The sequence below is a fragment of the Lissotriton helveticus genome, chromosome 7 (assembly GCF_964261635.1).
Source record: "Lissotriton helveticus chromosome 7, aLisHel1.1, whole genome shotgun sequence".
Lineage (NCBI taxonomy): Eukaryota > Metazoa > Chordata > Amphibia > Caudata > Salamandridae > Lissotriton > Lissotriton helveticus.
In genome coordinates this window covers 1,148,013,720-1,148,029,283 of record NC_136068.1, presented here as the reverse complement: position 1 = coordinate 1,148,029,283, position 15,564 = coordinate 1,148,013,720, and the positions used below count along the sequence as shown (strand labels likewise).

At 45.3% G+C, this 15,564-nt stretch overlaps 1 protein-coding gene across 2 annotated transcripts in view; it reads right to left on the bottom strand.

The window, feature by feature from the left end:
- Positions 1-15,564, bottom strand: part of ABCA5 (ATP binding cassette subfamily A member 5) — a 1,464,780-nt gene that overhangs the window by 622,519 nt on the left and 826,697 nt on the right. For both annotated transcript variants that reach the window (XM_078654285.1, XM_078654286.1), the window contains exons 24-26: positions 14,476-14,646; positions 10,946-11,059; positions 1,214-1,351 (exon numbers count right to left, since the gene is read on the bottom strand). In XM_078654285.1, coding sequence (XP_078510411.1) covers positions 1,214-1,351; positions 10,946-11,059; positions 14,476-14,646 — 423 coding nt within the window. The remainder of the gene's footprint in view (positions 1-1,213; positions 1,352-10,945; positions 11,060-14,475; positions 14,647-15,564) is intronic.

Sequence of the window (15,564 nt, the reverse complement as noted above, 5' to 3'; positions counted from 1 at the left end):
CTGCAGAGAGACTACCAACTACAAAAGGGGGAAACCTTTCACTACCTTCAAGCACTTAGCTCATTACATAAAGCAATACCTAGAGGTTCAGACCTGCTGGTCTCCTTGCCCTTGGAAGACAGGTTATTAGATGATTACCCTCCAGAAAAAGCCATCGCATTGACTTACCGTAAAATTGTCAATAACACACCTGATGCTCAAAATAAATAACGTACTAAATGGACTGACGATATAGGAGACATAACTGAAGAAGACTGGTGGGAGACCTTGGCTTCACCCCGGGAGGTGGCGATCCGCTCTCGTTTCAATATCGTACAGCACAAACTACTCCACAGAGCCTACTACACTAGCTAAGTGCTTGTTAAAATGGTGATTCTTGGATCCCCGACCTGTCGCCACACTGGTACCCATCTACACCAATGGTGGGAATGCCCTATCCTTCAGACATATTGGGTTAAGGTTGTGTCAGCTTTGTCCCGGATATGTCATACACCTATCGAAGTCTCCCACCGGCTTTGCCTTTTAAATATTTGGGACAGTACGGATTTGTCAAGAACTGAGAGGCTGTGGGTCTCTTTGGCTTGCATAGTAGCAAAGCGCAATATTACCAGAACATGGAAAGGAGTGGTTACGCCAAGATACACTGATTTGGAATCTGATATGGATTGGTGTATGCAAGTGGAGAGTGTTATCTATGAGAGCAGAGGCTGCCTGCGTAAATGGACAAAAATATGGGGCCCTTGGAACGAGAGTAGAGGTCTGCTGTGTGCTCCTTTCAGCGATACTCCCCCACTGGCATCTCTAGAGACTCTGTAATGTTTTAAAGAATGATGGTAATCGCGATGCAAATGATTGTGTTAAAGAGCCTATGTAACAATTTGTCCTATTCAGCACCTCTTTATGGCCATTATTGTAAATCTCGACGACCGCACCTTACTGCACTTGTTTTGGTTTGTATTGTTTTATGTTGTTACTTTACAATAAAAACATTTTTTTTAAACTGAAAAGGAAACCTTCACAAAGACTGCGTATTTTAATATCACTTTACTGTCGAAGATGGGAAACGACCCGTTATAGTGGCTAGCAGTCCCAGACTCGGATCTGATACACAACACTTAGAGATTGTCAGCAAAATGGCACAGAGCGTTACAGTTAGATGCCACAGTTTTCTGATGCACTGAATAAAGATAGGGGTAATAACGTAAAAGCATACCTTTATAAAGCAAATAAGGCATCCCACAAGGGGGTAGATCGGGATGAAGACAGAAAACAGGTCATGTAGAATAGTAGTAATCAAATCATTTCCTATGAAGTAGGTCACTTCAGTGATGACCACTGTAATCAAAGCGGTCTGAAAGAAAAAAAGGCAACATCTCACAGAAAAATAAAACAAGATTCTTAATACTGTGGTCAAAGGAGAAGAGATTGACAGTACATCAGACTAAATGGCATTTATTCATTATAATCTGAGCTGTGTTCATGTCCGCCCTTTGCTATAAATCAATTTGCATGCAACACTTCCATTCAAAGAGTTCACTTTAAGTGAAAGGTGCGGATAGTGTGACTGTATATTACAATCAAGTCAGCTGGAAAAAAAACTGCATGATTACTGTTTGACAAATACATTAGTGGCTGACTATCCAGCTATAAATCTTACAACTTAACACTGGCCAGGTAAGAAATTTCTTGTTGAGCTCTAAGATTAGAAGAGAGGGCTTACACAGGGAATTCCTATTTGCTGACTTGAGCAGTAAAACCGACGCTGTAGCTCCTGCTGGCCTTTAAGATACTTGTTAGACCAGGTATCTGTGGTGTGGCTCTCCCCTAACTTTTTGCTGTCAACCCTCCAGTTTTGCCGACTTTGTTTTTGCTGGTTTTAAGGACTCTGCACACTTTACCACTACTAACCAGTCCAAAAGTGCTCTCCCCTCTAAACAGAATTGGCTTCCACCCAATAGGCATATTTAATTTACTTGCAAGTCCCTAGTAAAGTGGCACTACATGTGCCTAGGGCCTGTACATTAAATGCTACTGTTGGGCATGGTGCACTGATTGTGCTTCACACATAAGTAGCCCTTTAAACATGCCTCAGACCTGCCATTGCAACCTATGTGTGCAGTGTTTGAACTGCCATTTCAACCTGGCAAAATATACCTTTTGTCAGGCCCAAACGTTCCTTTTTAATATTTAAGTCACCTCTGGAGTAGGCCCTATACACAGCCTATAGGACAGGGTGCAATGTATTTAAAAAGTAGGACATGTACTTTTAAATTTTACATGCCCTGGTAGTGAAAAACACTTCAATTCGTTTTTCACTACTGTAAGGCCTGACACTCCCATAAGATAACATTGGAGTTATCTTATCACATTTAACAAACTTCCAATTGGGAGCAGATAAGCAGATCGTGTTTGGTTTCTAAAGAATTGTAATTAAAAGCCCTCCTTAACGGTAAAATAGATTTTTTGTCACAATTCAGAAAATTGCGCTTTCATAAAGTAGGCATTTTCCAATTCTAACTATTTGGTTCCTGCAGCCTGTTCCTGGGTCACATGACTAGGAGTAGCTGGCAGTTCGTTTTGTGTGTCCCAGACAGTGAGACAAATGGAAGATAGGTGTTGGGCCACTCTGAAGTTATAGAGGAGAAGCGGTTACCTAGCACACTTGCACATCACAAAGGCTCTGTCTGAGTACTCTCACAAAGGGTTTGACACTAGTCTTTTGTGACTCCAGATAAGCTGGGGCCAGGACAGGGAGGAAGAGGGATGCCTTACAACGTCTACAAGCTTCCTTTACTTCAAAGTGGGCACCAGGTATAAATAATGGACCCTTAAACCCAACTCTTCAGTACACATCTGGAACTGGGGATCCTGCCAGGAAGCAGGGCTGCTCTGCTGATAAAAGGGCTGCCACTCTGCTGGATTGCTGCCCCACTGTGGTGCCCCACTGCCCTCTTGCCTAGGTGAAAAGGAATGGACCTGCATCTTAAAACCCAGGACCATAGAGTGCTAGTTGGCTGGCATCCTTATCAGAAGCCTTAAGGACAGAAAAGGTTTCAAACAACCTTGAATCCAGCATCTATACACTGCAATCTGAGAGTCCTGCCCTCCCAAGTACTGCCACCTTATAGCTGGACCCTTGGAAGTGGCCCTGAAGGTGCTATGCCAGCCCATCTGTGAATTTAGAAGAACTGACGCATCTCCTCTGTGATGCATCGCCTCTGCTGCTCCACGCATTGACCCCGGAACCGATACATCAACTAGGCTGCGGGGACACAAGGAAATTGCTTCGCCAAATGCAGTCCATTGGAACCGCCGCTGCATGGCGCATCTCCAAGCAAGGACATCACCTTGCTCTATGCAGCCTGTTAGAACTGGGGGTCTCTAGTTGGCAGAGGTAGGTACCACTGTCCAAATAGGGACTCTTGCTTCTAGTCAGGGTAAGGAGGAAACACTCTTTAGATAACCTCTGCTCACCCCCTTGGTAGCTTGGCACAAGCAGTCAGGCTTATTCAAAAGCAATGTGTAAAGTATTTGTACCAACACTCACAGTAACACAGTGAAAACACCACAAACTGACTCTACAACAGTTTAGAAAAATAAAGGTATTTAATCTAAACTACACAAGACCAAAACGACAAAAATCCAACATACACAGTTCAAGAATATGGTTGCGAAAGAGTTCTTAAAGTTGCGATAAAAATAATCCACAGTTGCGTGAAAAGTTCACAGTTGCGTCACGTTTAGCCAACAGTACCTTTAAATGCGACAAAGTTCCAAAGCAGAAGCTGGTGCAGTGGAAAACAAGCGATGCGTTGCTCCTGAGACCATGGGGAGGCGTTGGCGACAGCCTGGCTGCAGCAGCTGGTGTGTTGTGACGAATCTGGTCTGTATGGGGAGGAAGGCGATGACTTGTATGGATTCCGGTGCGTAGGTTCCGTAGGAAGTTTGGTCTCGCAAAGGCACGCTGCGATGATCTGTAGGGGCCGCGACGATCTCCGGGGCGACGATGCGTGATCCAACGGCGATCTTCCTCTCGCAGCTCCTCGATGCGATGGCTCTGCGACGATGCTCGCAGCGATGGTGACGATCTCGGCCGTTGTAGCAGCGGGAATTTCCTCGCACTGTCGGGGATGCACTCCGCAAGCGAGCGATGGGATAACTTTTCTGTAGCAAAGTCTCTCAAATCTTGGTTTCCAGTGTCCCAGCACAGGTACAACTTCCAGAGGCACCACAACTGGCCCAAGCACTCTAGGAAGGACCGAGCTCTCTTAGCAGAGCTCAGGGAAGCTGGGGGTGAAGTCCTTTTGTTCCTGAGACTACAAAACAGAGAGCCAGCTCACAACAGGCCCTTGGAGATTCCTTCAAGTAAGGGGACAAAGCAACAACAAAATCCTTCTCTCCTAGGCAGCAAAGCAACTTCAGGTCAGTCCAACATCACACAGCAGGGCAGTCCTTCTTCTTCAGTCTTCCAGCTTTCTCCTTGGCAGAGGTTCCTTCTTGTTTCCAGGATGATCTAATTTTCTGTAGTCAGGGGTCCTGTACTTATACCCCTAAAAGTCTTTCTTCGCTTTGTGCAGGAGGGCTTCGAGCCCGGTCTGAACCAGTTCTGGGTGTTCCTTGAGCACTTTGTTTTCCTGGCCTCTCCTTTCCTTTTAGAGAGAGGGGCAGGGTCATCAGCCGCCCAGCAGGAGGTGGAGCCAGCATTGTGGAAGGCAGGCACAGCCCTATTCAGGACCAGGTGCTTCCCCCTCCCACTACTCTAGATGCAGATGGAGCTATTCAGCCCAGGGATGGCCCACTCAGACTCTGGGAGCCACCCAGCCCCTGTCACTCACAAACCAGACAGTCAATTCACAAACAGGCCAAGGCACACAGAAAGGTCAGACAAGAGAACAGCAACTTTCTAAAAGTGCTGTTCTCAAACACAGGATTTAAAAATAACCTTTCCTAAAAGATGTGTTATTAAATTCTGAATTCAGGGATACCAGACGTTTATGTCCTATCTTGCTCCTATGGGAAAATATGCTGGTAGCCACTGTAGCCAGCATCCCCCATGATAGCTATGGGGCAAGATAGCCTCACAATAGTGAAAAACGAAAATGGCTGTAATTCACTACCAGAGCATGTCACCTGCACAAGTACATGCTCTACCTTCCACATACACTTCACCCTGCCCAAGGGGTTACCTTGGTCTTTCCATAGGGGTGACCAATGTGTACAGAAAGGGAAGGGTTAGGACTGGCCAGTGGGTACACTGACCAGGAGGACATGGCAGTTCACAGACTGCACACAGGCACTGCGGTGGCAGGCCTGAGACACCATTTGAGGGCTACTCAGGTGGTTGGCACAATCAGTGCTGCAGGCCCACTAGTAGCATTTATCACCAGCCCAGTGCATTTTACTAGGGACTTCTTGGTGACACAAATATGTCAATCATGGACAGCCAATCATAATAACAATTTACACAGGGAGCACTTGCACTTTGCCACTGAACAGCAGTGGCAAAGTGCCCAAAGCATCTAAACCAGCAAAAACGAAATCCAGCAGAGCATCAAAAATACAGGAGGTAGAGGCAAAAAGATAGGGGGAAACCACGCCAAAGATGCCAGGTCTAACACAGCCCATCAGAACCGCCACTGCATGATACGTTTCCATACAAGAACATAATTTCGCAGCCTAATAGAACCGCCGCTGTGCAACACATCTCCACATAATGTAATGTAATGTGCACTTGAATAGTGCGGCTGTCACCTCAAGGGTATCCTGGCGCTAAAATTACCAACCATCGAGAACAGAACAAGGTAAGCAAGATCTAATTTCTGAGGATCAATCTAGTTTTCAGTTCCTTCTTGAAACGTGAGAAGGGATTCAGTTGCCTGAGCTCCAGGGGCAGTGCATTCCATAGCCTGGCTGCCGTAAAGCTAAAGGATCTGCCACCCCTTCCAACTTTTTTGACGTGGGGAACACAGACCAGATTAGCAGCAGAAGAACGCAGAGCTCTAGCAGGGAAGTACCATACAAATTTCCTTTGTAGGATTTTCGGCCCGATTTTGTGTACAGCCCTGTAGCAATGCAAAGTGCCTTAAAATGGACTCATTGCACAACAGGCAGCCAGTGGATATCCTTTAAGGCCAAAGAGGCCGAGGCTCCACGTGGCCGGGTTAGTTCCAGTTTAGCCGCCATAGTCTGTATTCTTTGCAGCTTCTTTAACAGAGAGACTGGAGCATCCAATAGGAGTGCATTACAATAGTCTACTCTGCTCAGAACAATACTTACCACTAGAGGTCTAACCGGAGTGGGTAAAAACGGGAGAATCTCCCGAAGAGCTTGAAGCAGGGATAGACAAGTGCTCACAGTTTTGTTCACCTGAGAGTCCAGCTGTAAGTTTCTGTCCAACAGCACTCCCAAATTACGTACTGTTTTACCGGGCGCAGAAGAGTTGTTGGCCAGATCCGGCCAAAAGTCTGCTGGACGGAGACGCTGAATTTGACCGGACGTACAGCACAGGACTTCAGTTTTTTCCCCATTAGATTGTAGGGAATTTTCTTTCAGCCAGTCTGCTGTTCTGTGCAGGCAATTGTGGAATATTTCCAGAGAGACTGCATTATTGCCCTCAACCGCGAAGGCAAGCTGAGTGTCGTCCACATAGTTAATGACATCAATTCCAAATGATTTTATTAAAACAATGAGTGGGCGGAGATATAGGTTGAACAAAATTGGGCTGATGGCTGAGCCCTGAGTGACCCCCTGTTTAACCTGTCTGTACTGGGAGGTAAACGGCAATAGCGTCCCTGCCTGCTGTCTGTTGAAAAGATAGGAATGCAGTCAGTCTCTTGTCCCACCAACAACACCCAATTCTTCCAACCTCTTAATAAGGATCTGATGATTAACCATATCGAACACGGCCCACATGTCAAGCAGCACCAGAAAGGCTGCTTGACCACTGTCAGCCCACATTCTCAGGTCATCCAAGACTACTACCAGGGCCTTCTCGGTCCAGCGTGCAGGGCGAAACCCAAATTGGGCTTCGTCCAGCAGCTCCTTATCCTCGATGTATTTTGAAAGAGATTTTGTCACTACCCTCACCAGAATCTTAATTGGATAAGGTTGCAAGGAGATTGGTCTGTAGTTAGCTGGACATTGGGGATCCAAGGAAGCCTTTTTTAGCAGTGGGGAAACAACTGCCTTTTTCCAGCAGTCCGGAACTACAGCGTTACTTAAGGATTGACAGCAAATATGGTATAGGTGCGGAAAAAGTTCACTACCAAAGAGCTTCCAAAACTTATGAGGGCGTGCGTCCAAAGGAGAGCCTGAGGAGATACCGGCAGCAATTGCATTAAATTCCTCTTGTGAGGGAACCTGGAAATGGTCCAGAACTGTCACGTGTTCCCTCTCAGTTATGCCATAATTTATTAGAGTGTTATTGCCAGTATACTTGCACGTATCCTCATCTCCAGGGGATTTAAGACCATTTAAGATTTTACTCATTTTCTCCTCGAAGAATATTGCCAAATCATCACATAGTTCCTGTGATGCTGGAGTGTTAGGCTTAGTACATTCTGGATTGGACTAGGCTAAAAAGAGTTTGAGATTTATTAGCCAAGTGTAGAATAGTCTCCTCAAGGTATTTGACCTTGCCTATCGACTCCTTGTAAGTGTGAAGTAGTTTTTTAAAGACTACTTTATCTGATTCTAGGTAATTCCTCCTCAATTTCCTTTCCACTTGTTTACAGCTGGTCCTCATCTACCTCAATTCTTCCTTGTACCAGGGAGCAGAAGGTTTTTTTCGACTTTTGACTTTCCTCAAAGGTGCTAACTGGTCTAACGAACTAGTGATCTGATGGCATAAATTCAGATAATTCACTTCCACCGAGTCGTGCATGACATAACTGTCATCAACAAGCCGGGGAAGGTCTGTCAGTTTTGCTATTTTGGACGATTCCCTACTAATACGAGTAAATGACATACCAGCATCGTGTTGTTGAAGACTATCAGCTTTTAAGGTGAAGGAGACTAGAAAATGGTCTGTCTAACATTGAGGAAGTATTTCCTTTACAACTATCTTGTTTTCATCAGCAAAAATAAAGTCAAGCACATGGCCCTTCTGGTGGGTAGGATGTAGTACCAACTGTTGTAGATTGACATTCTTGCAGGCTTGGCAAAGTTCCTTAATAGCGGTGTCAAGGGTGCCATTCTCCCAGAGATTAAAATCTCTGAGGATCAGTAGCTTAGAGTGAGAATATGATAAGTTATATATGGCGTCAATCAGTTCTTGATAAACATGAGCAGCACTCCCTGGTGGTCTGTAGCACAGAAAGCCTGAGCACAGGGCAACACTGGTATCTTTGAGTGAGATCCCCAGCGACTCAATTCCCAGGATGTCCTCTACACAGAGAGGGGTAATATTCCAGATGTCTTTGTATATATAACCTACTCCTCCTCCTCTTCCATCCAGGCTGGGCTTATGATAAATTTTATAGCCTGGAGGACAGGCTAAGCCAAGCTCTACTTCGCTATCTACTCGTGTCCAGGTTTCTGTAAGAAACAGGACATCAAAGTCATGATCATAAGGACCTCGCATCACCTCTGATGTGCGGCATATCCTCCACTAGGGACTTTGCATCTCTTCGCAACAAGGATTAAGGTACTTTGTTCAGCGGGCATAAAGGGCCCCTGTATCTGTCCCACACTCCATCGCGGTCACTCTGAACTTGTGTCTTTGTCCAAGTCTGGTGCGACCAGATGGCCACAATTTGTGCTTTGTGGCGCTATTTTCACTGACTTTTTTAAACTTGCATATCTACTGATTTGATTTTTGTTGTCTTGCACTTGATTTATTTATTCAAATTAACTCTATTTTTCTAAATTGGTTTTAGGAATTTTCTTGTGTGTTCTTTTGAAACTCGGACAAGACGGAAGTCCTCATCCTGGGATCCTCACCCTCCGCCTGGGACGACTCCTGGTGGCCCCCCGCCCTGGGCAGCGCACCCAAACCAACTGACCACGCACGCAACCTGGGTTTCATCCTGGACTCCTCCCTCTCCATGACCAGACAAGTCAACGCCGTCTCCTCGTCGTGCTTCAACATCCTGCGAATGCTACGCAAGATCTTCCGCAAGATCTTCCGATGGATCCCCACCGAAACCAGGAAGACGGTCACCCAGGCCCTCGTCACCAGCCGGCTGGACTACGGCAACTCCCTCTACGCCGGCACCACCATCAAACTCCAGAAGAGACTCCAGCGGATCCAGAACACCTCAGCACGACTCATCCTGGACATCCCTCCGCCGCAGCCACATCTCCGGACACCTGAGAGACCTGCACTGGCTCCCGGTCAACAAGAGAATCACCTTCCGGCTCCTCACCCACGCACACAAAGCCCTACACAACCAAGGACCAGGATACCTCAACAGCCGCCTCAACTTCTACGCTCCCACGCGCCAGCTTCGATCGACCAGCCACGCCCTCGCCGCCGTCCCCCGCATCCGAAGAGCCACCACAGGAGGAAGGGCCTTCTCCTACCTGGCCGCCAAGACTTGGAACTCCCTCCCGACCCACCTCCGCCTGACCCAGGACCACCTCGCCTTCAGGAAGCAGCTCAAGACCTGGCTGTTCGAGCAGTAGCGGACCCCCCCCCCCCAGCGCCTTGAGACCCTCCGGGTGAGTAGTGCGCTATACAAATGTTCTGATTGATTGATTGATTATTACTGTTTGAAGTGCCACATTCCGCTATTTCGGAATAAATATATGCCATGAAACACTGGACATTATTGACGGCAACCTTACCAGAACCATAGAATTGCTTCAATCCCAAGCGGCATTTTGGAGTGCCTTGCCACTCACAGTACAGGGTAGAGTGTCTTTATCCAAGATGGTAATGCTTCCCCAGTCCGTATCCCCAAATCCACATTCCACACCTTACATTCAGCACTGGGAGTTTCATTTAGAACAAGGGTAGGTGTTGGGTTGTGCTCAGTAAACTACAATTGCCCATGGGCAAGGGGGGCTTGGGTGCCCTGAACTTTGAGCATTATTATTTGGCAGCGCAGCTGCAGTAGTTTGCGCGCTGGTTTGCAGGGCAACTCATGGAGGAGTTGTGATGTCCCACCACTGTGCGCAAGCACAATTGATGGTCCATCAGATCTTCCTCCCGTATTTGCGGACCCCACATGATGCTAATGGGCTGTTACAGATAGCATATGTGAGATTTCATCGTAGTCTATGACTCATGGTGCATAGTCCTAGACACTTGCCTGAAATCCCACTAAGCTTTAGCAAGCCATTCAGGGACATGCTGCGTTGGGAGGGCTTGGAGACCTGGGAGGCAGACAAGTAAGCGTTAATGCACCGTGATGCAGCCACTCCATAGGTGCAATCAGGGTCTATAAGGATGCACTTGATGCAGCCATTTCTCAGCTCGTACTTACGTCTCAAGATGCAGTCTTACACTTTCCTTCTAGTTCTTCATAAGTCAACATCTTACCTCACCATACCACCTCAGATACAGGTATGCATCAGATACAGTATACTCTCTGGAGCCAAGATAGAGCTTTACCTTGCTTCAAGCCTTCTCTCTGCCCCGGCTCGCAGGCTATCTCAAATCATGCATTCCCTTTAAAAGGTTAGCTTTAACCATAAGGCTCAACTTAATCTCTATTCTTCAAACTGTGCAATGCTTCGGTTTCGTCTCTATTCACTTCCCTGGCTTACCCGATTCCAATAGTTTTTTTCAGTGCTTTCTATGAATCAGAAAACACTGATATGATTAAGTCATAAAGCACATTTTACATGCTGCCAAATTGACTAATAAAGAGAAAATACCAATAAACCGTACTATTATGTTTGGTTATCTAGGAGTGGCTTACGGACACTCACTTGTAATGTGCCGAGGCCCCAGATGCAAAACATACCCTGAAAATAAACCATCTCAATCTGTGCTACTTACCACAGAAAAGATGAATGACCAAAACTCCTGAGTGTTCTGCACGTTTTTATAGGTGAAAGAAACTGCGTAAGTGAACAGGATTACTGCTGGAACATAACCAAAAAGGCAAAATACCTGCAAAAAAGACCATTGAAAGAGAAGTCAATGCACGAGGAAAGAAATAAAGTAAATATAATGCAACTACTCGTTTTGTATCACATTTTTAGAAAGTAAACATTCGTTTTGGAGTTCCCGAGATTTTGTAGGCAGCTCTCTTCAGAAAGACATTCTTTATAACCAGGAGTGGTTGTAAATAAGCACGCTTTATATTAAGCTAAAAAATAAATATACATAAAGGGTCAAAAATGGCTTGTAGCTGGTATGAAACAAACATCAGTTACGGTTCATCTCTCCACATTGTTTGGACCGATTATTCGTACTTGTCCTCATAGGGTCAAGAGGTGAACAAATAAGTGACATGACATATATAAAATTGTTACACAGCCATCCATCCGGAGGTACAGTTCAGGGCAGGTCTCAAGATGGAGAACTAATGCAAGCATCTTACTTAGAGCACTACAATGAGCTCGGTGTCCTTCCGGTAACCTCCCTCTTCTCCACCCTACCTCGGTGTCTTCACCTCCCGCAAGCGCACCTTATCTTAAGCAGCTTTTGGTGTTGCACTGAGGAGACGATCGAGTGTCCTAGCTTCCCATGGTAGTAGAAACATGTTTTTGTCGTGCCTTTGTTGTTTGTCGGAATTACTGCTGAGAGCTAGTTTCTTTCAAGGACATGCTGCGGTGCATAAGTATAATGAGTTAAAGTTGCCCTGTACTGCAATATTTATATCACGCGTCATAGCCTTCACAGGGAATCAACGGGCCTTTCCAGGCAGGTAGCAAGCTACACCAGCCGGTGCTGTTTGGATGAAAGGGCGTTCTAAATAAGTGTGCCTGTGTATGAAGCATTTTGCTGTCTTGAGGGACTGCGCATAGTAGTTTGATGAATTAAAGCAGTGTCAGAGACAGACGTGTAGGTATATCGTTGTTGTCGGTTGACTATATTAGCTCGGCAGACCCCTGATTAATGTGATTTTTTTGGTCCGTATCCTTTTATGCCGGTTTGAGCGGAAGGGTGTCCACTTTACGCTGTTATGTTGGTGGGAATGGTTACAGGCTGGGGCGGCAGTGGCAGTTCTGTGCCTGGATGACTTGTGTCAAAGTCAGCCTTCAAGCTGAGAGTTTAACAGGTGAGAGGTGATTAGATTGGTACGGGACCAACAGAGATGGGCAAAGTAGGGTCCTCCAGTTCGGCAGCTGTGAATATTGCATCTCTTCATCAAAGTGTGCCTGCCCATCTGGCATTGAGTTCTTAGAAAGTGAACTAATACATTCAGTTGGCTGAACCAAAATGTTTTATTAATGTCATGATTGGTTGGATTAGATATGATCAAATACTTTTTACAGTGATTTGTGTCTTATCCACATAGGTGTAAAATCCGTATTTGTAAAGCGCAAACTACTTACCCTTACGGGTCTCAAGGTGCAGGGGCCGTCGTGGAAATTAAGTGAGCTATTGTCCAGAGTCGCATGGTGCTGGGCTGAGCTGCCGCCGGAGCCCGGGATTTAACCGTGAACCCTGTGCTCCGAATTCAGCTGCCCTGGACGTTATTCAGAAAAACATTCCGCCAACACGCCCACCACCAAAGATCCGCAAGCACACCTGAACTTTTGTACAACTACAGCGATATAGATAAAAGAAAAACAGGGGTGTGTTACCGGCAATATTTATCACCCGATATATGTAATATGTAATATGTCATGTGTCCCTGTACATTGTCAGTAAACAGAAAAAAACTATAAAAATATCAGTTATCAGAACTAGTCTGCTTTTAAGGTAAGAGGCAATCCATTTCAGGGAATTATTGCATGTCAAAAGACTTTACAGCCTGTGAGCAGTAGTGTTTGCTGGTGGACCACGGTGAACACTGCTGATAGACCCACTGTAAGTTTCATATCCTCCCAGAGAGATATGTGGGCTGTTGTGTGCCTCTGCTTGGTCAGAATTCAAACTGTTGTTTTGAGAGCACACTTATTTTCCTCAGTGATGTTAAAAAGAATGGACGATGACCACTCTCTCAGTCAACTTAACCAGGACTGGACCAAACAAAATGTATCTGTAGTTTGCAGGATCAGAAGGATCAAGATTTTTTTTTAGATGTGGTCTGAAAGAGGAGGTCTTCAGCTCGCACACTACCCCACTCCTACATTCTGCCTTGATCTCTCTCCCTGGAGCTCACAAATCTTGAGCTTTCGGTGTTGTGTTGAGAAGACCTTCAAGTGTCCCTGCCTCCCAAATGTGCGAAATGTTTTGATTGTGCCTTCATTGTTTATGGGAAGGACTGCTGAGTGCCAGATGTTGCAATGATTTGCAGTGGTACATTATGGATGCTGAATATTGTGGTTGCTGTTGTGCACATGGTGTTTTCTTTCACCTGCATCCATGACCTACATCCCCTGGGTCATGCGGCCAATCCCCCTTAACCTACACCACTTTGCCTTTCTCACCACTGCTCCTCTCTGCCGCCCCTGTTGTCAACATATTTAACTCCTCCTGTTAGAATGTCCAGACCAGGTACCAAGGTAAGAGGCACAGAGATTAAGCGTGACTTTCTTTAGCAACTTTTCAAGGGTAGAGAGGTTGAAGGCAACTTCCTGTAATGGCTTTTCAAGGGCAAACAAGTTACGGGTGACTTCTTTTGACGACCCCCCAGAATAGGGCTATTAAGGACTAGGGCTAAGTTCAGAATACAAAGCCTTACTACACCCTCTCCATTTGAATAACTTAACACCAGCCACACCAAGGTCTTGTGTCACTGTTTCACTCTGGGCGAACAAAGCAAACACAAGGAAACAAGCATCCTGGGACCATTTTCTGGGTAACACCCGCCATCAGCCAGGCTAGCTGGAATCCAGTGGCAAAGATTGCAAGGGACCCATGTCTGGGCATACCCTACCAACTTAGGGCGAACAAAGCAAACACAAGGAAATTATGGACGGAGCGCTAAAACTTTTCAGACACTCACCCCCAGTCACATATCTGGGTTGAATCCATCATCATTCTTTAGCTCACTTCACCACCTCAGTTCAGACCCAGCTGTATGCAATTCAGTCTTGACCCTGTGCCTCATGGGAACAGTCCAGCCCGAACTGCCAAGCCAGGTCTTCCCTGAACCAGAAACAAGCATCCTGGATCGGTTTCTGGTTAACACCCTTCATCAGCCAGGCTATCTTGAATACAGTGGCAAAGTGAGCAAGGGACCCACGGAAATATTTTGTTAAACAGCAGCAAGTGGGGCATGGTATTCGAATAGCCTCAAGGAACATTTTATTTTTACTCAACATTTTAAATGACAGAAGAATGCTCACTTACTAGCTTAAATCTTTGTAATGCATGATACAAAACAATATTTCATCCAATAACAGTCAATGTTAAAATGCTACTAGACATATTTTGCTCTACTGTCAAATAAAAGGAGAAAAATAACTTACTACAGCAACAAATTTGTCAGCATAAAAATATACTCCATAGTGAAAGGCAAACAGGCTTCCCATCATCAAAACTAGTATCAAGAAAAACAAAGGAAGGTCCACCACTGCTTGGCCTACCCAGTAGGCAGATGGGTAGAGGCCTGCCATTTTTAATTGTGTGTATGCTTTCATCTGAAAAGAGAGACGAAAATAAATATCAGATGGTACTAGTTTAATATACTATGACGCAGCATGACATATTAGTTTTGCAAGCACTGCATTTTTTACTTATCCTTGTTATACCACCTAAACCAACACACAAATGAACATGGATATCCGACATTTGTTATCATTCTGTGGTACAGAAGGATGGAAGGTTCTCCACCAACTCTATTGCCCGTTGTGCAGTTAGAAAGTTCTTGGAATGTTACTCTCTTAACAAATGCTTGAGTAGTATGCACTTCTTTTCTTAAAATTATTTGATTGTAATCTGTAAATGCTAAAAAAAAAATCAGCGAATAGTAGACAATAATTTACTTGATTAAAGATAAAAACTTTCAATGGTGGAATTTTAAGAACATTTTTCTAATTATATTTAGACTTGTGAAGCCTTTCCAACAACAAAAAAGAAACAAAATGTATTTTTGATATCTTCCAAGACAGTAGTTCTAGGAGAATGTGTGAAAAAGTCTATCTGCACTGGTTAAACCCTTATGTTTTCCACTTTCTACATCCCCGATTTTGGACCTCTGAGGTGAAGACATCCCTGTTAAATTGACTGTTCCACTGCATATTCAATTTAATAAAGAGAATAAGCCCTTATCTTCCATTGCAACCCCTTGTGTTGCAGGCCTGTTGAACAGTAGATAAAGACGCTGGACTTAGTATTGGAAAGTGAACCTTGAGAAAGCCGACGCTGTACCCAGCCAATCCAGATAATTTCAGATCTATCTCCAACATCCCCCGCTTAGCCAAAGTGTTGGAGAAGTGTGTACAACAGCAACTAAGTCAACACATTAACAACTTCCACCTTCTCGATGACTTCCAATCTGGATTCAGACCTGGGCACAGTACTGAAACGACCATGCTCCACATCGTTGACGATGCCCT